This window comes from Bufo gargarizans, chromosome 3 (assembly GCF_014858855.1).
Source record: "Bufo gargarizans isolate SCDJY-AF-19 chromosome 3, ASM1485885v1, whole genome shotgun sequence".
In the NCBI taxonomy this organism is placed as follows: Eukaryota; Metazoa; Chordata; class Amphibia; order Anura; family Bufonidae; genus Bufo; species Bufo gargarizans.
The window spans coordinates 54,901,326-54,925,302 of NC_058082.1; the positions used below are offsets into that span (position 1 = coordinate 54,901,326).

The 23,977-nt window shown below is 45.4% G+C and overlaps 1 protein-coding gene across 2 annotated transcripts in view; it reads left to right on the forward strand.

The window, feature by feature from the left end:
* The window catches only part of RCBTB1 (RCC1 and BTB domain containing protein 1), a 37,630-nt gene extending 15,368 nt beyond the window's left edge, over nt 1–22,262 (forward strand). For both annotated transcript variants that reach the window (XM_044287398.1, XM_044287399.1), the window contains exons 7-12: nt 242–381; nt 3,162–3,352; nt 3,598–3,724; nt 7,453–7,604; nt 8,110–8,240; nt 21,395–22,262. In XM_044287398.1, coding sequence (XP_044143333.1) covers nt 242–381; nt 3,162–3,352; nt 3,598–3,724; nt 7,453–7,604; nt 8,110–8,240; nt 21,395–21,535 — 882 coding nt within the window. In that variant the 3' untranslated portion in view covers nt 21,536–22,262. The remainder of the gene's footprint in view (nt 1–241; nt 382–3,161; nt 3,353–3,597; nt 3,725–7,452; nt 7,605–8,109; nt 8,241–21,394) is intronic.
* The last annotated feature ends 1,715 nt before the right edge of the window (nt 22,263–23,977 follow it).

Genomic DNA, 23,977 nt, shown 5'->3' on the forward strand with positions numbered 1-23,977 from the left:
CCTGATAAGTAGCGAGGAGGATGAGGCAGCTCTTTACCTTAGTGTTGTAAAGTAACTTGTCCTCCTGTGTGATCAGGACAGGTTTTGTGTGAACTAATGGGACAGCAGCCATTTTGTTTCCCCTTATGATTGCTCCCCAGACAGAACGAGCCATTATAAATAATGAAAGGTATTTATAATTATTTTCATTTTCTTAATTCCCGGAGAACCCCCTTAATAAATGTTTTTATATTGTCTGCAGATTGCATGTGGCTACAGTCATACCATGGGGCTGACTGATCAAGGTTATCTCTACTCCTGGGGAGCCAACACTAATGGCCAACTGGGTATTGGCAACAAAAGCAACCAGCTTTCTCCAGTCAGAGTGGAGACAAGTGAAAGGTATAGTACATGGGGTGCATTTCACTGTCCTTGCTGCATAAGAAAATCATAGCAGACACTTATTTCCCAGACCATTAACGCAGTCACAGCCACACCATGGTAATGTTCTGTGGAGCAGCAGTTAAACGAAAAGTGACTTCTGACCAGGTCAGGGGGCCTTGTCAGATTGTATACAGAGTCCCTACCAGAGGAGAGGGGCATCTCACCAGGTTTAGATTTTTCACTCTGCTGAAACAAGAAACCGGTTTTGCTAATGATCCATATTTGAAGTTGGTCTTCAAATGTAACCCCTTCCCACAACTGGCTGTACAGTGGTGTGAGTACACTACCATAGCCCTGTGATCAGATACAAAGTTACTGTATCATAAATTAGTATGGTGGGTGAGGGCAGCCGCAGTCGGCCCAGGAGATGCTGCTGACACATGGATCATGTTTTTTGGGCGGCGATTACGGTCATGTGCATAAGCCCTTGCATGCCAGAATCGGTAGCCATCCTTGCATTTTGTTTGTAGAACCAGGGGCCTTTATAGATTACCTGCCAAAAAATACACATTTGATATTTCTGCAGTTGTATCAACCAATATAATAGTTGCACTCGATTTAAACCACCTGGTAAAAAAAACTGCTTGACACGTATGGCTAAATCAACAAATGTACATCATTTCAGAGATCGGATAACCCCTTTGAAGGTGTTGTCTCTCTTCAGCAAATGGCATTTGTATACAAAGTTGATACAAGGCACTTACCTAATGTATTATCCCTATTGCTTCATTTTCTGGCTGGATTAATTTTTCAATCACATTTTACACTCCTCTAATCCAGGGGTTACAACCACCCTGCAATCCAGCAGTGGTGGCTGTGCTTGCACAGTGTAGGAAAGTGCTGGACTCTAATTGGCTGGCACTGTGGGAGTGTGCATAGGCTGTCTTTTCCTACAGTGTACGGCCACCGCTGGTGGATTGCAGGGTAGCGCAGGGCTCCAGATGGCGACCAAAATGGTCGCCAATGCGACTTAGAATTGAAAATGGCGACAAGACTTTGTAGTCTTGTCGCCATTTGCGCCCAGACCCTCCGCTGCTCTGCCACTTTAAGAAAGGTCTTGCATCCAGCAGACACACAGCAATCCAATAACAGAGCTGGGTTATTAGTGAGGAGGCTGCTGATTGGTCAGTATAAGCGTGCTGCCGTGCCATTGGCTGCTCCTCACCCCCCCTTCTCCAGCGCTAAACACAGCAGCTTGCTTTTCAGTTATCAAAACGGGGAGTGCGCTCACTGCCGACTGCTCCATAGACAAGGGGCAGCTAAAGTAGACAGGTTTTTTCAGTCATGCAACGCACGGAGGTGAGCGTTCTGCGTACTCTGCGCCATGTGCTGAGGGTGCCCTGAGCCCCCCACGTAAGTGGTGGAGAAGAGAGGGCAATGATGGTGGACAGCTGCAGAGCGCGCAGCCACACACAGACTGCCGGGTAACGCTGGGCTTTGTCTCCTCACACCAGCAGATGAAACCGATTCCATAGCTGGTTTACGGTCACAGGGCCTGGTGCACTTTGTGTGCTGAATAAAAAGAAAGCAATGCACGGTTTCCAGCACGACCAATCGTAATGTAGTGCAGGGTTTCGAATCGTGACAGTGAATGGGGTCACATTGCAACCCTACAGTTGTGAGAATTATTGGGGCTGTCATGACAACGTGCAGGTCCCAAAATGACCCCTCTCACTAGTGGCAATGCTGCATTGCTACACTGTGATCTCTGGCCATGTGATGTTTGTCACAGCCAAAGGCCCCTTGCAGACTAGCGTTCCTCCCGCAGAGAGTCCGCAACGTAGCTCCCGGCCTGGGCTAAGTGCAAAAAAAAGAGGGGGTGTAAAGTGGTTGTCCCAAATAGCCATTTATTACATAACCACAGGTTAGATAAGCCTGGGGCTACATGATGACTTTGGCCCCTTGCAGACTAGCATTCCTCCCGCAGGGAGTCCGCAACACAGCACCCGGCCTGACCTCCCAGCACTGACTGGAATTACATAGCATTATAATGCTGTCAGTGTTATCCAATACATTCCAGAACTGTAAGGATTACATAGCATCATAAATCAATGTAATGTATATAAATACGCACAATAATTTAACTGCCATTCATGGAACAGGGGAGCACGCGCCACTGCCGACTTCTCATGAAGTGCCAGGTACAGCATGGCGGGAACGGAGCCTCTGCTGAGTAAAGACCATGTGCCCAGGTGATGTCACCAGAAGTGCCAGCGTGCCCCACAGGCTTCTGTCTGCTGCTGGGAGCTCAATGTGGAGGTTTATGAATGGAAAAACGAATAGCCAAGAGCCTAAAAAGAACCCAGTTTCTGACCCTTGTTACAACAAAAATGTGGCAACAAAAAAATTTAATTTGGCTCCTAAATTTTTCAGATTAGGAGCCAATGGCTCCTTGATGTTTTTTTTTTTTTTTTTTTTTATTAAGCTGCCCAGTAATGTTTCTGGGATGCTGACCCTTCCACTTAGCTAGCAGGTCACTCGGACAACAAAATGGACACAGATATACAAGTCAAATGTTCCTTTTGAGGCCGATGTTACGTTGATGAATAGGCACATCTATCCAGATGGCTGTATGCAGGCTGTAGGATACAATGCTCTGCAAGGCACCAGATGCTTTTTGGAGCTCCCTCCTCAGTGGCCTGCAGTCTTCAAATGTCTCCTCCACTTTATTCACCTTTTATTGGTTTTAGTGCTTAATATAACCAACCAGCACTGACATCTATATATTGTTTTTACAGGATAGTGGAAATTGCAGCCTGCCACTCATCTCATACCTCTGCTGCCAAGTCACAAAGCGGACAAGTTTTTATGTGGGGCCCATGTCGGGGCCAGATTATTCTTGCCCCTCACCTCACAAACTTTACTTGTACAGATGATGTGTTTGCTTGTTTTTCGAACCCACCAGTCATGTGGCGCTTGCTTTCTGTAGGTAAGTCATGGCTGCTGATTTTCCTCATAAAAAAACAGTCCTCTAGATAATTTGACAAGATCTGTGTAAGAGCTTAGTCTTACTGATATTTGATGACTGTTATGGGGAGGTTCAGTTTTGTTCCACCAACTGGCTGATGTGCCATGGCCTTCATTTAAACACTAGAATCATTGCATCTTCTGTGATCACGGGAGGGTGGAGTAGGTGTCTGGTGTCACCAGTCTTCTGCTTCTTGTTGACTCTAGAACCTGAAGACTTTCTAACAGTTGCTGAGTCACTGAGGAGAGAGTTTGATAGTGAACAAACGGCAGACTTGAAATTCCGTGTGGAAGGAAAAGATATTCACGTCCACAAGGCAGTCTTGAAAATCAGGTAACTTTATTAGATCTAACAGAATATAATGAACAGTCAACATACAGTTTGTTGAAAAAGTATTCATACCGCTTAAACTTTTCCACATTGCACCCACAAAGTTAAATGTATTTTATTGGGATTTAGTGATAGACCAACACAAAGTAGTAAGTATGTGTGAAGTGAAAAGAAAATGCTACCTGGTTTTAAAAAATTTTAATAAATAAAAGTCTAAAGTGTGGCGTGCATTTGTATTCAGCCCTCTGTACTCTCATACCCCTAAATAAAATCCAGTGTGACCAATTGCCTTCAGAAGTCACCCAATTAATAGTCCACCTGTGTGTAATTTCTTAGAACTACAGCTGTTCTGTGAAGGCCTCGAGGTTTGTTAGTGAACATTAGTGATCAAACAATCATGAGAACCAAGGAACACACCAGACAGGTCAGGGATAATAAAGTTGTGGAGTGTAAAACAGGGTTATGTTATGAAAAAAAAATATCCCAAGCTCTGAGCATCTCACTGAGCACTGTTCAATCCATCGTCTGAAAATAGGAGTATGGCGCAACTGCAAACCTACCAAGACATGGCCGTCCACCTAAACTGACAGTGCAGGCACGTGGATCACTAATTAGAGAAGCAGTCAAGAGGCCCATGGTCACTCTGGAGGAGCTGCAGGAATCTACAGCTCAGGTGAGAGAATCTGTCCAATAGTTGTGTACTCCAGAAATCTGGCCTTTATGGAAGAGTGGCAAGAAGAAAGCCATATTTGAAAGCAAGCCATAAGTGCAGTTTGCTACAAGCCATGTAGGGGGGACAGCAAACATGTGGAAGACTTTGCTCTGTTCAGATGACACCAAAGTAGAACTTTTTGGCCTAATTGTAAAACGCTATGTGACTGAAAACAAATGCTACACATCACTCTGAACACACCATCCCTACCATGAAACATGGTGGTAGCAGCATCATGCTGTGGGGATGCTTTTCTTCAGCAGGGGCAGGAAAACTGGTCAATTGATGGGAAGATAGATGGACCCATGTACAGGGAAATCCTGGAGGAAAACTGTTAGAGGTTGCAAAAGTCTTAAGTGGATCGAAGGTTCACCTTCCAGCAGGTCAATGACCCTAAACATACAGCTAGAGCTACAATGGAATGGTTTACATCAAAGCATATTCATGGGTTAGAATGGCCCAGTCACAGTCCAGACCTAAATCCCATTTGAGAATCTGTGGCAAGACTTGGAAATTGCTTTAGACGCTCTCCATAGAATCTGACTAAGGGCTCATTCAGACGGCCGTATGCTATCCGCAAAAATGCGGATCCGTTTTTTTGCGGATTAGATGCTGACCTATTCACTTCTATGGGGCCCTTTTCTATTCCAAGGTTCCGCAAAATAAATGAAACATGTCCTATACTTGTCCGTGAAAATCAGGACATGGCCCTATTGAAGTCTATGGGTCAGCAAAAATACTGAATGCTATCCGTTTTTTGGCGGATCCGTTTTTTGGCGGATCCGCAAAAAAACGGATAGCATTCAGTATTTTTGCGGACAGCATACGGCCGTCTGAATGAGCCCTAAGGCTACTTTCATATCTGTTTTTAATTCAGGTTTTGAGATCCGGCAGAGGATCAGTTTTGTCCCCATTCATTGTCAATGGGGACAAAACTGATCAGTATGAATCAGTTCATTTTTAGTTGCTTTTTGGGCCTGAAACAAAACTGCTGCAAGCAGCATTTGTCTGGTTTGCAAAACTCATCAAACTGCATAAAAATCTATGTAAAGCAATGATGCTGGATCTGTTTTTTTATTTTATTTTTTTATTTATTTTTCTTAGTTACCGAGGGGGGAAAAAACGAGTCCGGCACGCATAGACTTATATTGATTTTCATACTGGATCCTGCTGGTTGCGTTTTGACTTGATACAACCTGATCCAGCTGAAATGGAACCATCTGGATGTATTAAATGCACCAGATCAGTTTATGTGAAAGTAGCCTAAGCTTGAGATATTTTGCAAAGTCAAAAATGTCAGCCTCTACATGTGCAAAGCTGGTTGAGACATATCCCAAAAGACTTGCAGCTGTAATTGTAGCGAAAAAGGTGGTCCTACAAAGCACTGACTCGGGGATTGAATACAAATCGACGCCACACTTTCCAGATTTTAATTTTAATTCAAGTCAATGAGCTGGTGCCAGTATATTGCGTACCCTCCGTTTACAGTTCGCAATATTGGCACAGATTGCTTACTGTTATGTGAATGTAGCCTTGCTCGTTCTTGAAAAACTGGACTGCTATGGGAAGTTCTGTGCTCGGCATACAATCATGTCCTCCAAAGGTCGCAGATTTTAATACTGAACTTGTCTCTAGTACATCTCAATAACTAGAAGTGTCTGCTCAGTATTGCCCAAGTTGCTATAACCTTGCATACAGTAATGTTAAAGGGGCTGTTTCATTGAGCAGATGGCATTTATCATGTGTACAAAGTTAATAGGCAATTACTAATGTATTGTGATTGTTTATATTGCCTCCTTTGCTGGCTGGATTCATCTTGCCATCACAGTATACACTGCTTGTTTCCAGGGGTTACGACCACTCTGCAATCCAGCAGCGGTGGTTGTGCTTACACGCTATAGGTAAAAGCACTGACCTCCTCAGGGGGCTGGGACCCTGGGGGAGCACATAGGCACGCTTGCGCAGCAGCTCCCATCTAGGGCCACTGCGTATCTGTGCTGCAGCGGTCGTTATAACCTCTGGTAACCAGCAGTGTATAATGTGATGGAAATATGAATCAAACCAGCAAAGGAAGCAATATGGACAATTGCAATACATGAGTAAGTGGCTTGTATTAACTTTTTCTACATTTCTACTGATGAATACAATTTATGATGAAGTGAGACAACCCTTTTAAAGCTTTAAAGGCTATGTACACCTTTTGGAGTCCAATTTTATTTTTATTTTTATCGCATTTAACTTATTTAGGATAATCATTTTTATTGGCCTTTATTAAAAATATTGAACTGTTCAGTCACAAAGGGTTAACTGTTTTTCTAACTGACTGGTACTTTCACTTTGTGCCAGTCATCTAATTACCCTGATCTCTAAACTACTAACAGGCCATACACACTTATTGAAGCCACATTCTTATCAGTAAGGTAAGGATTGAGCTTTAATGAGTGTTTAGTGTCAGAGCAGAGATAAGGAGTCTGTCTGTTCCTCAGATGACTGAAAAGATGAGAGAAATCCACAGGCAGCTAGTCGAACATGTCAGCTCTGTACACAAAAAAGGATTCCATATGTTAATAAAGAACAATTGAAAAAATGATTTTTAGCTCAAAAGAAGTATAATGCAATAATAAAAATTGTCCCCAATGGTGTACATAGCCTTTAATTTTTGGATAGAAATGCACCACACCACATGCTTTCTGTATGTCCTCTGGCACTCACTACTTATTACACTTCTGTCTAAGGAGACGCTCAGCTCAGGGATTCAGCATTTTCATGTAAAAAGCTTACAAAACTGTACTGTAGGCTTCTGCTGGATTGTAATCCATGTCTTCAGTGTCACTGCTGTGTAATACACACCGTGTATTTTAGCTCTATCTTAATTGTCAGCAGATGTAGATGTTGCTTCAAAGGATTCATTATTGTGATTGCATCCCTTGTTAAAACCACTCAATGCAGAGCTCAGCAAGGCCTTCTGGATGTACTATGAAAGGTGTGTGGATATGACGGCACTTTTTTCTTTTTACAGGTGTGAACACTTCCGCACAATGTTCCAGTCTCACTGGGATGAAAACTCCAAGGAAGTCATAGAAATTAGCCAGTTTTCATATCCAGTATACTATGCCTTCTTACAGTACTTGTATACGGATACTGTGGACCTGCCGCCAGAAGATGCTATAGGTATTGTATATGCACTATTTTGTGGAGTAGACCCCTGACATGACTCTTGGCGTCATCAGAGGTGCCCTAGGCATTACAGTTGGTCTATTGGGAACTGAATTTATTAGCCGAAATGGAGGATTAAGGGCTCTATTACACCTGCAGATCATCGCTCACGAGAATTACTACGAATGCTTGTTAGTGATGATCTGCCTTTGTAATACAGCCCTAAAAGTGCCACTGACTACTGAACAATTGCTCATTCGTTGGGCAGTTGCAATTTTTATGCATGCTAAAAAAAAACTGTGTGCCAACGGCAGATTGTGCCGTCTGAAGAAGCTCTGCTGCCCGTAAATAATTCTGTAAGGGGGCGAGCGATGGCATTACTGATCACTCCTCCCCATACTATGGAGGAGATCACTGGATCTTATAGCGGAGGTCTCCATCAGGCGATTTGTTACATGCTTTGGGATGATGTGTGGATTTTAGTGCTATATAACGATAATGTTCTGCTTTTTATGTCCAGGACTTCTAGACCTTGCAACATCCTACTGTGAAAACAGACTAAAGAAACTGTGTCAGCATATCATCAAGAGAGGGATAACGGTGGAGAACGCCTTTCTATTACACTCTGCCGCAGTCCGGTATGAGGCAAAGGTGAGTCTTTCAATCGGCTTTTTTCTTTTACTGAAACAAGCATTTGGTTGTAGGCAGAGGGAATGTCTAAGGACTACTACTATTCAGTCTGTGGATAAGGCCTTAAACTTGAACAGGTCATCTGGTTTGGGGCCTCTAAACCACCCACATTCTCTGAACCCAAACCCATCTGTCCCCACAAAGAATAGTAAATTAAAATTGAACTTGCTAGGGGAAGTGTCTGGGTAGAGCTTCATCAGAAAGAACGTGTTCCTTGAGATGCCAAGTTGGAATAACTCTAGGAGATCTCTGGATCCATGTGAGGGGCAGGGCTGATTTTAGCTTTGTTGGGAAGATTGTCATGTACTATGATGAGGAGTTCCGCCAATTCAGCTTTCACCGTTGCTTGTTTAGGATTATAGGGTCAGACAAGGACAGTGAGGATGTCTGGCTAAGGCTACTTTCACACTAGCGTTCGATCGGATCCGTTCTGAACAGATCCGATCATAATAATGCAGACGGAGGCGTCTGCATTATATTGGCAAAAAAAAGCTAATGTGAAATTAGCCTGAGCGCATCCGTCCAGACTTTTACATTGAAAGTCAATGGGGGACGGATCCGCTTGAAGATTGAGCCATATTGTGGCATCTTCAAACGGATCCGTCCCCATTGACTTACATTGTAAGTCTGGACGGATCCGCACGGCCAGGCGGACAGGTGTCCGCTCACTGAGCGGAGGCTGAACGCCACCAGACTGATGCAGTCTGAGCGGATCCGCATCCATTGACTGCATCAGGGCTGGACGGAAGCGTTCGGGTCCGCTCGTGAGCCCCTTCAAACGGAGCTCACGAGCGGACAGCTGAACGCTAGTGTGAAACTAGCCTAAGGAGGAGGCATTCCTGATGGGTTAGGCCTGTCCCTCAGTGCTCTGAACATCTAATTAGCATAAATAATTAAAGTGGATATTTCCACAACAGGGCCACTAATTTTTACTACTAAGGGCTTATTCACACGACTGTATGAATTGGTCTGCATATGGTTAGCAACTTTGTGGAATGAGTGCGGACCCATTCATTTCAATTGGGCTGCAAAAGATGCGGACAGCACACAATGTGCTGTCAGCATCCATTGTTCCGTTCGCAAAATAGGCATTTCTATAATGGGCAAATTGCAGAACGCACACGGGCGGCATCTGTTTTATGGATCTGCAATTTTCAGACCGCAAAATACGGCACGTTCGGGTGAATGCATCCTTGGTCATGGATTTAATGCCTTTTAGGCCCCTTGCAGACGAGCGAGTGTCTCGGTGCGGACTCGCAGTGCAGCGCCTGTCCTAAACTTCCAGCACTGACAGGTCGCATAGCATTATTTTGATTTATGATGCTATGTAACCCTTACAGTTCTGGAATGTATTGGATAACACTGACGGCATTATGTCACTGTCGTCTAATACATTCCAGACCTCTAAGGGTTGCATAGCATAAATCAATATAATGCTATGCGACCCCGGCAGTGCTGGGAGTTCAGGCTAGTCCTCACTGAGTCCGCAGCGAGACACTCATCTGCAAGGGGCCTTACAGGCAGAACGTCTGGTTTAATAGAACTAATCACGCTGACAGATGATAAATCTGGTTCTAATTCAGTGATATTTGACCACGGCACTACAATTGTTTCTCCATATAATTGGAGGTAAACTTTAATGAGAATCTGTGAGGTCCCTTTTGGTACCCTGTTATATTCTGCAGCTTGCAGCCAGAGCTGCAGCTAACGGTCTGATAGTAATCAGTTGTGCCTTAAGCCTCATTCACACCCAGGGAAAATGTCTGATCGGTGAGACTGTCAATCGCAGTTATTTAACCCCTCAGATGTCATAGTCAAATGTGATCACAGCATCTCAGAGCGCAAAACCTCAAAGTGCTCAGTTTCGGGCCTTGAATGGCACCCCCACACAGTGGTCAGGGGAGTATTTTGTTTGAAAGTCCGGAGCCTTCTGAGGCTCAATGACTTTTACAGGTATAATCCAATGTAGGTCTGTAGGAGGCAACACTACATAGCAGTATACTGAAACTTCTATTTGTCGATTTGATTTATTTTCATTGATGTATAGAAGTGGCAATCTAACATTGCATTATGGTAGGCCCTTAAAGAAAGTAGAAAAAAAAGTAAAAAAACAGAAGAAAAATTTAACATCCATAGGCATACTGTTAAAATATAAACATGTTTATCCTATATGGCGAATACTTTTATAGTATCTGTAAGTGATCAGAACTGATCAGTCAGATCTAAAATAGTATTAGTGTCACCTTAGCTCGCCCTCCACCCAAAACGCAGTGTTTGCCTGATCGGTTGCCCACACGTGCATTCACCCACTCCTGCCCCGCCGCAGTGACAATTTTTTTTTTTATCACTGCGCAATCACTACACAAGCACTGCGGCGATAAAAAAAAATCAGTTTTGATATTTATCAATTGCAGCAGCTTCCGGTACTTCGCTAGCCTCCCATTTGTAAGACAGGCTTGCTTTTTTTCTTGGGTAGTCTCAGGGAATACCCCTAAATTTAGTAGCCCAAATGTCAAACAAGGGGTATTCTTCTGAAGAGGCCTACAGGCTTCTGACCCAGTCGGATGAGGAATGGGAACCCTCATCTGACGAATCCAGCGGGTCAGAATACGAACCTGTAGAAAGCAGTGGCAGTCTGACCCAAATTTCGGACGATGAGGTTGAGGTCCCTGATACCACCAGGCGTACCCGGCCCCGTGACGCTAGACCACAGGTTGCGCAGGATCCGCTTCAAGGGCAGCAGAGTGGGGCTGGCGCTGTCAGGTTACGTGGTGAGGCATACACCAGCAGCGCAGCCCATCCTGGACCTAGTACCAGCATTGCTGTACAACATGGTGAAGTGGCGAGCACCAGAAGGGCAGTTGAAGTTGGTACAGTGGCACGTGCAGTAGTTCCCCCGTTGCAGCCACCGCACAGACAGGCCCGTAGAGTCCCTGAGGTGCTGGCAAACCCTGATTGGCCGCCCCATCTTCAGCCGCACCAGTAGTTCCCCCTTTCACCGCCCAGTCTGGAGTTCGGGTTGAGACAGCTCAGATCGGTTCGGCACTGGGATTTTTTGAGCTGTTCTTTACTGCGGCGCTCTTTGACTTAGTCGTGGCAGAAACAAACCAGTATGCCACTCAATTTATAGCCGCCAACCCGGGAAGCTTTTATGCACAGTCTTTCCGGTGGAAACCCGTCCAAGTTTCCGAATTCAAAACTTTTCTGGGCCTTCTCCTCAATATGGGCCTGACAAAAAAGCATGAATTGCGGTCATATTGGTCCACAAACCCAATTCATAACATGCCCATGTTCTCTGCTGCTATGTCCAGGACACGATTTGAGACCATCCTGCGTTTCCTGCAATTTAGTGACAACAGCACCTCTCATCCCAGAGGCCACCCAGCTTTTGACCGACTCCACAAAATTTGGCCTCTCATAGACCACTTTAACACCAAATTTGCTGATTTTTATACGCCTGAGCAAAACATCTGCATAGACGAGTCCCCTGTACATTTTACCGGGCGCCTTGGCTTCAAACAATACATCCCAAGCAAGCGCGCCCGGTATAGGGTCAAATTGTATAAGCTCTGTGAAAGAGCCACAGGCTATACGCACAAATTTTGTGTCCGAGGGTAAAGATCAGACCCTGGAGCTGGTCGGTTGCCCTGACTACCTGGGGAGCAGTGGGAAGACAGTCTGGGACTTGGTGTCACCCTTATTTGGCAAGGGGTACCACCTTTATGTGCACAATTTCTACACAAGTGTGCCCCTCTTCAGGCATTTGTTTCTAGAACAGATTGGCTGCTGTGGCACCGCGCGACCTAGTCACCGGGGCTTCCCCCAACGGCTCTTTACCACCCGTCTTGCAAGGGGGGAGAGGGCTGCTTTGTGTAACGAAGAACTGCTTGCGGTGAAATGGAGAGACAAGTGTGACGTTTACATGCTCTCCATTCACGCAGACATGACAATACAAATTGAACGAGCAACTGGAGTCATTGAAAAGCCCCTCTTGGTCCACGACTATAGGCGGGGTGGACTTCAATGACCAGATGTTGGCTCCTTATTTACACTCCCGCAGGACCAGACGCTGGTATAAGGTGTCTGTATACCTAATTCAATTGGCAATGTACAATAGTTTTGTTCTCTACAGTAAGGCTGGGAGAACACTATCCTTCTCCAATTTCAGGAAGAGATCGAGAACCTCCTGTATCCAGGAGGTTCCGTGGCCCCAACCACCAGTGTAGTGAGCCGTCTACACGAGCGACATTTCCCCAATGTCGTTGCTGGTACCTCAACCCAAGCGTCACCCCGAACAAAATGTCGTGTCTGTAGCAGGAGTGGAATAAGGCGTGACACCCGCTATTTCTGTCCTGACTGCCCTGACCACCCTGCCCTATGCTTAGGGGAGTGTTTCCGGAAGTACCACACACAGGTACACGTAACATAGGGATTGCATCTCACAGGACAGGCACACAGGGGTCTTAGGGCCCTTTCACACAGAGCTGCTGCAAACCTCTCCTTTCATCTCTGGGAGAGGTTTGTCCTATAAAGGTAAAAAAATAAAAATATCACAGGTAAGCAAAAAGGTTAATGTTCCAAAAGTTCAATAAAGTTTATAAAAGCTAATGTTCTGTTTCAAATGTTATATAAAGTTAGTTAATAAATTTATTGCGTTGCGGCCTTTTTTTTTTTTTTTTTTTTACCTTCCAGGTGGACCAACCGATCGACCAGCTGCAGCACTGATGTGCATTCTGGCAGAAGCATTGCGCTGCTGTCAGATTACACAAAAGTCGGTGTATGCGGCGCTGCAAGACGAGATTTCTCCTCTGCAGTAAAAAAGATACGTTTGCCGAGGCTTATGAGCTGAGGGGCGGTGTTCATATGCTTTGGCTAACACTTTGCATATAAAAAAAATAAAAATAATTCCGGCAATGATTTATTCATCCACATCGATTGATGTGAATGAAGAAATCGGGTTTGCCAGGGCATACGGGCTGAGTGGGTTTGGATGTTGGGCGGAGCTCCTATGTCCTGGCAGACGCCTTTCCCCCTTTTTTTTTTTTTTTTTTGCACATTTTTGGGCAGAGATTTTTTCGTCCACATTGATCTATGCGAATGAAGAAATCTGTGCCGTAAATTTTTTCTTTCAGCCCAGAGGCTGAACGAAAAAAAAAAATCTCATTACCTGTATGCTCAATATAAGGAGAATAGCAGAAACTCCTAATGCTGGCCATACATGTAATGATTGTGGAGACCCTCAAATGCCAGGGCAGTACAAACATCCTGGCATTTGAGCCTAGGTGCACAAAGGGGCCCAAATGCCAATAAGTATCTTGAGGATTTCACAGGACATTTTTTACGCATTTGGATTCCAAACTACTTCTCACGCTTAAGGGCCCCTAAAATGCAAGGCAGTATAAATACCCCACATGTGACCCCATTTTGGAAAGAAGACACCCCAAGGTATTCGCTGAGGGGCATATTGAGTCCATGAAAGATTGAACTTTTTGTCCCAAGTTAGCGGAAAGGGAGACTTTGTGAGGGGGAAGAAAACAAAAAAATCAATTTCTGCTAACTGCCAAAAAAAAACTTCTATAAACTCGCCATGCCCCTCACGGAATACCTTGGGGTGTCTTCTTTCTAAAATGGGGTCACATGTGGGGTATTTATACTGCCTTGCATTTTAGGGGCCCTTAAGCGTGAGAAGTAGTTTGGAATCCAAATGCGTAAAAAATTTCCTGTTGAATCCTCAAGATACTCATTGGCATTTGGGCCCCTTTGTGCACCTAGGCTGCAAAAAAGTCACACATGTGATATCGCCGTACTCAGGAGAAGTAGGGCAATGTGTTTTGGGGTGTATTTTTACATATACCCATGCTGGGTGAGAGAAATATCTGTCAAATGACAACTTTGTATAAAAAAAAATGGGAAAAGTTGTCTTTTAGAGATATTTATGACCGAGCAATAAACGGTGAAAGTAGTGTAGTGCAGAATTGTAAAAAGTGGTCTGGTCATTAAGGGGGTTTAAGCTAAGGGAGCTGAGGTGGTTAAAGGGAGTCTTTCACTTAGGGCTCATGCACACGACAGTATTTTGCGTTCAGTATACTGGACGTTTTTTTAGCTCAGTATACGGAACATATACTGAACCATTCATTTCAATGGTTCAGCAAAAAATACTGAAGTGTCTCAGTGTGCATTCCGTTTCAGTATTTCAGTATTTCCGTGCCGTGAAAAGATAGAACATGTCCTATTCTTGTCCGCAAATCACGGTGCTTGGCTCCATTCAAGTCAATGGGTCCGCAAAAAAAGGAACACATACGGAAATGCATCCGTATGTCCTCCGTATCTGTTCCGTTTTTGCTGAACCATCTATTGAAAATGTTATGCTCAGCCCAATTTTTTCTATGTAATCACTGTATACTGTATATGGCATACGGAAAAACGGAAAGGAAACGGAAACAAAAAACGGAACAACGGATCCGTAAAAAACGGACCGCAAAACACTGAAAAAGCAATACTGTCGTGTGCATGAGGCCTTATTCTGAGCGTTTTTTAGACCGCTCAGGTCAGGTTATAGACTCTTTGACACTAATTACAATGGTACCTTTCTTTTGTGTCCCTCGTCCATATCATGGAAAAAAAACTTCTTAAACATATGCAAATGAGCTTCTGAAGGTGCTATGATGCAGCGTTACTGGGCGATGTGCTCACAAAAACACACCTCTTTCAGCCCTCTAGCCCCCCTTCTGTCCTATTACCTCCTCCTCTGCCTCCAGTCGGAGGAAGTCACAAGCGGCAAGAGAAGTCAGGCTGGCAAATGGCCTGCACCTGTGCACTGCTCTGCCCATTATGGGCAGAGGAACAGCTTTTCATATTGCGCATGCGCCGGCCAACTAAAGACAACCGGCCTGCCGTCCTCTGGTGCTGCTCGTGACTTTCGCCGTCAGGAGGCGGAGGAGGTAATAGGATAGAATGGCGGGCCAAAGGGCTGAAAGATGTGTTTTTCTGGACACCTCGCCCAGTAACGCCACCCCTGGGCACCTTCAGAAGCTCATTTGCATACGTTTAAAAAAAATACGTTTGCATACGTTTTTTCTCATGATCTGGATGAGGGACACAGAAAAGAAAGTTACAATTGTAATGAGTGTCTGTCTGTCAGTCTCTAACCTGATCTGAGCAGTCTAAAATGCTCAGATTAGGTAAAAGATTTCCTTTTTAAATAACTGATTTGGGGGGGAAATTATTATGCAGCTCCTGCACTCCCCCGGCAGTCACATGCCCGCCCAGACAAGAAGTGGCAGATCGCTTCCTCAGTTATATACACAGCGATCTAGAAGGCAGGGACACCCAAGAACAGTCCCTGCCTTCTCTCTGAGGTGAACTGCTGTCACTGACAGCAGGCCCCCCGCTTGGCAGCTGATCTGAGGTCTGATGAAAAATATACTTTTTTTGTCTCTACTAATGAAAGAAATATTTTTCAGACCTCAGATCAGATGAAAAATATTTTTTCTCGTACTTTTTTCCATTGGGGGACACAGACCATGGTATAGCTTAGAGGTATTAGTAGGAGGGACACTATGCAAATACAAAGAGCTCCTCCTCCTCGGGCTATACCCCCTGACTCCACCAGGAGAAGCTCAGTCTTTGCTTAGTGTCTGGTGAAGGAGGTTGACACTCTGATTCTACTCCTTTTTGTTATTTTTATTCTAGATGGGGACTCAGGTCGGCATGGCGCCTTCCTGGTCCCACGTGGAGTGCCCGCCGCAGTCTTTGGGACGTTGCCTGGCTGCCTCCATTTCCCCCCAAGAAGATAAGTGGATCCGGGCTCGACCTGTTGGCTCCGGCATCCCACCAGCTCCTGGGTCACCTGCTGCTGCCCTCCATCCAGAGCACTGCACGCCTGGAGTCAGACGTCTGAAGAGGTGAGCCCTGCTGGTCCTGAACAGAGGGAGAAGACTGCAGGAGCAGATAAGTATACTGCAATCGCTCTCTGCTTCTCCACCCCCCCTCCCTGTCTTATGTCTATGGGCCGCCTGGGTGAACTGAGGGTGTTATCTCTGTCCGGGGGTTCTAGGGCATGGAGGCACTATTCTGGCTAATCTCCCTGCTGGGACTTTCGGCTCTCTGAGTTTTTTATCTTTTATTCATGAGGCATGACTTTTCCCTGCTGGCGCTGCTTCTATAACTTGCAGCAGCACCCACCAACCACTCGCCCCTTACTAGCCTCCCCTTTGAGGGTTCCAGGTTTTTTAGGGCTCAGCTGGACGAGTTTTTCTCTACCGCTATCTGGGGGCAAGAACTCTAACATTCCACACCTACGTCTGAACATCCCTTTCGAACCGGGTCCTCCGGTTCCAGTACAAGTCCTTTCGCTGCCCCGTCGCTGGGGGGCTACAGGACTCCCGCAGGAACCCCCCCCCCCCCTTCAAGCCCCAGCCGTTATGGTGTCCAAGGGTGCAGTCGGCCTCCCTGCTACTTCCACAGGTTTTGAGGGCTCTAAGAATTGAAACGTCGGGTTACAAGGTAGAGTTTACATCCAGCGTTCCGGGGGATCCGTTCCGTGCCTCGGATCTCTGGATGGCAGTTTCTTCCCTTCTGGACCAGGGGGGTTATTACCCCGGTTTCTCCAGAGCAACAGGGCACGGGTTTCTTTTCAGACCTGTTAATCGTTCCAAGGAAGGAGGAGTCGGTGCGTCCGACCCTGGATCCGGAGCTGCTCAAAATTTTTTCCTCCGGATAAGGAGGTTTAGATTGGTATCCCTCCGCTCCGTTATTGTTTCTTTTCTCCAGGGTAATTCCTCACGTCCGTAGACTTCCGGGACGCCTGTCCGCATGGCCCGATCGCAGAATCTCACAACTATTCCTGCGCTTGCTATGGGTGGCCGACTGTTTTTGTCGCCCTCCCTTTCCGGTTAGCGTCTGCCCCTAGGGTCTTTACCATGATCCTAGCGCCTTTTATGGCTTTTCTTCGCACCAAGGACATTTCTTGGCGGCCTTACCTGGAACAGCGTCCGGATCACTGTTCAAATGAAACAGCTCGGATGGTTGATCGACTTCCACGATCCTTCTCCTCCCGTCCCTGAAGCTCTCCTTCTGGAGATATTTTTGGATGCCTTGACCGAGACTTTTTTTCTTTCAGACTACTAGGTCTTCTGGATCCAAATGGCGGTGTCGCACCTTCTGCGCTCCCCATGTCTCTCCTTTCAGGAGTACCTGCGGGTCCTGGGTTTTGTGGTGGCCTCTTCCAAGGCCGTACCATATGCCCAGTTTTTTCTCACACTGTCGCTGCGACAGGAGATCTTTCCCTCTGGGACGAGACCTCCCGTGGTCTGTACGCTTACATCTGCAGGTGACGCGTTCTGTTTTATATTTTCTACAGGTTCAGGAAACTTTTTTTGTGGTGTGGGCTCCCTATAAACCTGACGGCAGGAAGATAGTTACTCCCGTTCTTTTCCTGGAACACTGATGCCTGCTTCTGGCTGGGGTGGCGTTCTCCGGTCCCACTCGATCCTGGGGGTTTGGTCGGCAACTAACGGCTACCGCTTACGTTCGCAGTTCTGATTCCTCCTTGTGGTTCCCGAGGGACCTCGTAGGGGTCTGGCGGCCTCCAAGGTCACTGTGGCACGATGGATCCGCTCGGCTGTTATCGCGCTCGTGGTAGGGTTCCCCGGCTCGAATTGCCGCTCACGCCACTAGGGTGGTGGAGGCTTCCTGGGCAAGGCGCAATCGTGCCTCTGCGAGTCACCTGCGTAAGGCGGCCACCTGGTCGTCCTTACGGTCCTTTACGAAGTTTTATCAGCTGCATCCCTGGCTTCGGCTGATGCTGTCTTTTGCCGCAGGGTTTTACAGGCTGTGGTTCCTGTTTGACCGTTGGACGTTCCTCCTGGCGGTGCTGATGACTTTCCCACCCCATGGACTGCTTTAGGACGTCCCATGGTCTCTGTCCCCCAATGGAAAAAAGTACGAGAGAAGATTTTTGTGAAACTCGCCTGTAAAATCTTTTTCTCAACTTTTCCATTGGGGGACACAGCTCCCACCCATTCTGCCTGTTGCAGGAGGGGTTTTTCAGTTTATTTGTGGTTGGGCCTTTTAGGCTTGATCCGATGGCTTCCGTTATTTTTTTCTTGTCTCCTTCTCCTACTGCTTTGCAACGCCTGAGCTTCTCCTGGTGGAGTCAGGGGGTATAGCCCGAGGAGGAGCTCTTTTGTATTTGCATAGTGTCCCTCCTACTAATACCTCTAAGCTATACCATGGTCTGTGTCCCCCAATGGAAAAGTCGAGAGAAAGATTTTACAGGTGAGTTTCACAAAAATCTCCTTTTTTCTCTTATTTTTGTTTAAAACCTAGGTGCATCTTGTAGGGTGAAAAATACGGTGACTCGTGTGTAAATGTATAGCTTGTGGCTCCTGGTAGTCATTTTTTTTTTTTTTTTTTGGGCTCTGTCTGTAAGGTTGGCCAGCCCTGGTTTATGGTGGTGCACTGCGTCATGCTGCGATTGCAACGCTACAGCCGCAGAAAAATCTATCTTGGATGGGTTTTTTGCATCTGTCGTGTCACAAATCGCAGCATGTTGCAGTGCGACACCATAGACTACCATTATAAAAATGTCGTGTGACAGATGTCGTCGTGTAGCCCTAGCCTAACTTTCGCTAGAAAGTGGCGAAAGTTATCGCTGAAGTCTGCCAGCCTGTAGCTGGCGTAGATTTTACTTTCTGGCAGCGATTCACCTGATTTTGTCAAGAGGCTTCTGCCTCTTAAAGGGAACCTGTCACCGATTAGCTTTTTGCAAGTTAGGTAAATTAAATGCTTACCTCATTACTTCCCATTCCTAACCCTACCTCCCGTTACATGAGTGACAGAATCTAAAGATCCTACCCTCCTCCGAAACTCGCGCTCTAAATCATGTGCAGAACCAGTCACCTCACTCCTCCTCTCACACTGATCATACAATGTATACTGCGCAGCTGTGGGACATGGAAGAGAAGGGGTGGAGATGAGCAATTGCAGAGGTTGTCTTATTCGTTTGTGGGCATGGCTGGACTCCTCTCTGAAGCATGGAGGAGACAGGACTCCTCTAAGGTGCATTTACATATATGGCGGGAACATTTATTTTAGGTTTTTCTCTGAACTGATCATTCAGAATAGATTTTAATATCATTATGGCCTCATGCACACGACCGTTCTGTTTTTTGCGGTCCGCAAACTGCGCATCTGCAAAAAAACGGAAGCCGCCCATGTGCCTTCCGCAATTTACTGAACGGGTAGCCTATTGTAGAAATGCCTATTCTTGTCCGCAAAACGGACAAGAATAGAACATGCTATTTTTTTTTTCGGTGCCACGGAATGGTGCAACGGATGCGGACAGCACACGGAGTGCTGTCCGCATCTTTTGCGGCCCCATTGAAAGGAATGGGTCTGCACCCGAGCCGCAAAAAATGCGTGCGCATGAGGCCTAGTAATGTATTAAAGTATTTATAGAAAAGTGAGTAGATAAATAGGCTTAAAGTGATGACAGGTTTCCTTTTAAAGTGTAACTGCCATTTCACTACCAAGAATGAAATCCCTAAAATGTGATGCTGAAGGGAAGCTATTCATGAAGCTTTATTTTTCAGTTAATTTTACCCCTTGCTCTCCTTACATGAACTAGCAGGACAAATCAGAATGCAGATAACTTGCCCCACTACCCCAGAGCAGTGTGTATCCTCACATATAGCTAACCATAGACAAGCCGTGTGTTACATAAAATCAGTAATTTGTTTTAGTCTCTTAATAGTCACATTAAAAGGTTTTTAGGAACAATTTTCGAGTGTGTGTGTGTGTGTGTGTATATATAGGGTTTTAAATAGCTTATTTTATTTTTAGAGGGAAACATTAAACAGCAATTTTTACATTTTGTGGAATTTTTTTACGGTGTGGTAAAAATAACAATTTTTTTATTATGTGGGTCACTACACTGATGTCACATTTCTAAATTTCTATATATTTTTTTTTTTTTCACCATCTTTCCTCCTGTCAGCACTGCAGCTGCTCCCACATTCTCCTCCACACTGACAGGGAGGGGAGGGGGACTGCTTTAGCTGCTCATCTCTGGTTTGATCTCAGCTTGAGAGATGTGCTGACATGCCAAGCTTTCAGACAATACCAGAATGACAGCAATATGTTCAGTACAGGTGAAGATATCACCTATAGAAATCAGGATGTTGTGAATGCAGCTGAAAGTAAAAGCAGGTTTTACCCGAGATTATTCCTAACTGATTTCTCCTCTGTTGCTTGGACTTTAGCTGTCATTCTGGTCTTGTATGAAAGCCTGGGAATGTCAGCTTTCAAACAAGACCAGCATGTTTCTAGCTGCTACCATTCAGGAGATAGCAGCATCTAAAGCAGCCCTCCACTTTCTGCCTGAGCCCAGGCACTCAGGTCTGAGCTGCTCCTCCCAGTGCTCTCCCCATCTCTTTATATCAGAGAAGAGACAGCTGCACATGACAACGCTTTGACAAGAGGCCTGCTCAATGTGAAAGTGACACGCATTTCTGGGTGTTATGAGGTGAAACGGATAAATATAAAATTTATAAAGCACAAAAGCATCTATACAGCAGGGGGTGTACTATACTATTGGGGTATAAAAAATAAAAAAATGAAACGACAGTTACACGTTAACAAATCGGGCCACTCTCACGCCAGTGCAGGGAAATCAAGACTGGTGGATGAATGCGCCAGTCTTGAGATCTCTCCCTATGACTTCTAGTAATGGCTATAAACTCCCCTATGTTGGTTTCACTTAATTGGCCTAACCACCTTTTATCACATACCTTCTCAATTTGCGGACAAACATAGGCATTGGTACAAAGGGTCCTCAAAACAAATGGCTGCAACACTGATGTCATCTGTATTTTTTGCAGATCTGCGTTTTTGCAGACCACAAAATACATCAGTTTGTGTGAATGGACCCTAACTACTACTTTTGGTTGTAAAGCAGCACATTCATCGTTGCAAGCAAAAGTCAGAGCGTACCAGATTCTGTCTCCCGTTAATGTTGTCCATGTTTGATTATTGCTATGGAGAAATTTTATGTAAAGCAAGGAAGTGTGAATTGATTTTAACATTTAATTATTTTAATTTATTTTCTCCTTCAGGATTTGGAAGATTTTTGCTTCAAATTTTGTGTGAACCACCTAACTGGAGTGACACAGACCATGGCATTTTGGCAAATGGATGGCATGCTGCTTAAGGACTTTATTGTGAAGGCCGGACAATGTGGGGGATTCAAGAACTGACGTCCCTGCTTCTCTATGGGGGCATAGTTGTATACCGTATTTTAAATCCTATATTGGGCATTAAATTGACCATATCAAAAGTAAATACGTAGCAGAAGTATGTTAACTATTTAAATGAAGGAACAGACTAAAACTTGCATTATAGGTCTTTTTATAGGTTCCTCGATATTTGTGTAAAAATGTATGATGGCAGTTTTAATTTAATACCAAGTACCTGCTGGATATGGGACAAGCCACATGGTTCTGTTCACTGAAAATATGCTTACAAGTCAGTTTTTTTTTATCTTTAGTCTAAGTATTTTGTCTTTATTTGCACTTTAATTGACTGTCTGGACTACAGAGTTCCTCTGGAGTGGCAAATGTGATCTACGATGTGCCGTACTCATTGCATTGTATAGCACATGGCAGTATTTATACCATTGCCCATACTTTGAAAACCAGATGCAAGTGGCAAGAAAAATGCTAACATAAAATAATAAAAATGCATAATTATTTTGACCAGACAAATCTATAGGAAATTGCCATCATATATGTTAATGGCAATTTCTCTGCACGATTTTAGTATCTAGATTTGATTCTATCTCTTCTATTCTTCTTTTATTACTGTTTTTGTTTGCTTTTCATGTTTGTGTTCTGTTACAGAACTTTCCCTCAAGACTTTCCAATGTGCCCAGGACTGTTTTTTAGCCTTTCCAATGCTCAGTGCAATAAACGATCAGTTTCTGTATTATCTGTGTATTGTCAGTTAATATTTAACCCCTGTGCGCACTGCATTGTAACTGTACGTTGTAGGTGCATAAGGAATGTACAGGATGATTACCCTGTTTAACCCCTTAGGTGTCACTTTCAATATCTGTCACTGCATCTGAGTGTTTAAAACTGAGGTAAGGGGAGAGAAAATTGCATACATTTCCATGTGGATTTCTGTGCATTTTTCATACACGTGTTAGGCTACTTTCACACTTGCGTTTGGGGCTCCGCTTGTGAGTTCCGTTTGAAGGCTCTCACAAGCGGCCCCGAACGGATCCGTACAGCCCCAATGCATTCTGAGTGGATGCGGATCCGCTCAGAATGCATCAGTCTGGCACAGTTTGGCCTTGTGGAGGCAAACGGATCCGTCCAGACTTACAATGTAAGTCAATGGTGACGTATCCGTTTGAAGTTGGCACAATATGGTGCAATTTCAAACTGATCCGTCCCCCATTGACTTTCAATGCAAAGTCAGGACGGATCCGTCTGACTAACTTTTGACTTAGATTTTTTTTTTCTGAAATATAATGCAGACGGATCCATTCTGAACGGATCCCATCGTCTGCATTATAGTAGCGGATCCGTCTGTGCAGACACCAGACGGATCCGCTCCGAACGCAAGTGTGAAAGTAGCCTTAGGCCTCATGCACACGACCTTTTTTTTTTCTTCTTTTTTTTTTAAGGTCCGCAAAAACTAGGTCTGTGATCCGTGACCGTTTTTTCGTCCGTGGGTCTTCCTTGTTTTATGGAGGATCCACTGACATGAAAAATGAAGAAAATCTAAGTCAAGTTTGCCATTGAAATGATGGGAAAAACGGACACTGATCACGGACGCGGATGACAATCTTGTGTGCATCTGTGATTTTTCACGGACCCATTGACTTGAATGGGTCCGTGAACCGTTGGCCGTGAAAAAAATAGGACAGGTCATATGTTTTTTCACTGCCAGGAAACACTGATCACGGATGCGGCTGCCAAACGGTGCATTTTCCGAAAGTCAATGGGTCCGCGAAAAAAAATGGAAAACGGCACAACGGCCACGGATGCACACAACGGTCGTGTGCATGAGGCCTTACTTGCAGTTTTTGTTGCAGATTTGCCAAAGCTCCCACCCTTGTGTTGCACAGGTTGAAATCTATACACACACACACACGGACCCAGCCGAGGCAGAGCGTGCAGGCTGGTGGCAGAGTTGAAGACTCGCGCTGCGTGCCTGCCTGCGCGCCTGCTGGACCTGGTAGCAAGGTGAGGGCGGCAGCGCGGCAAACTTCAAGAGTGTGTCAGCCAAAGCCTGGTCGACTAGTTAGAATACTGTGCAAAAAGAACTGTGCCCTCTCCCTCACCCTGGCCCCAGTGCCCTGCTGAGCCGGAATAAAAAAGTATGTACCTTACCCAGCGGGGGATCTGTGGATGGCACTGTTATGGATGATCTGTGGGGTTGCCCAGACGGCTAGGCCCTTCACTGTAGTTATTAACCCCATTCAGCAGTCCCCTATTCACTGAAGGGGGGACTGCAGAAAGGGGTTAACTACTGTGAAGGCCCCCCCCCAGTGGCGATGAGGGCGTGACTTCATGGAATGGGGGCGTGGCTTCATGTGGGCTCATGCCCCGGATGTCTTCAGACCCTAGCAACGCCCCTGCTATCTAGAGAGCAGTTTTTAACCACTTTCCTGTAAGTGAATGCACTGAAGG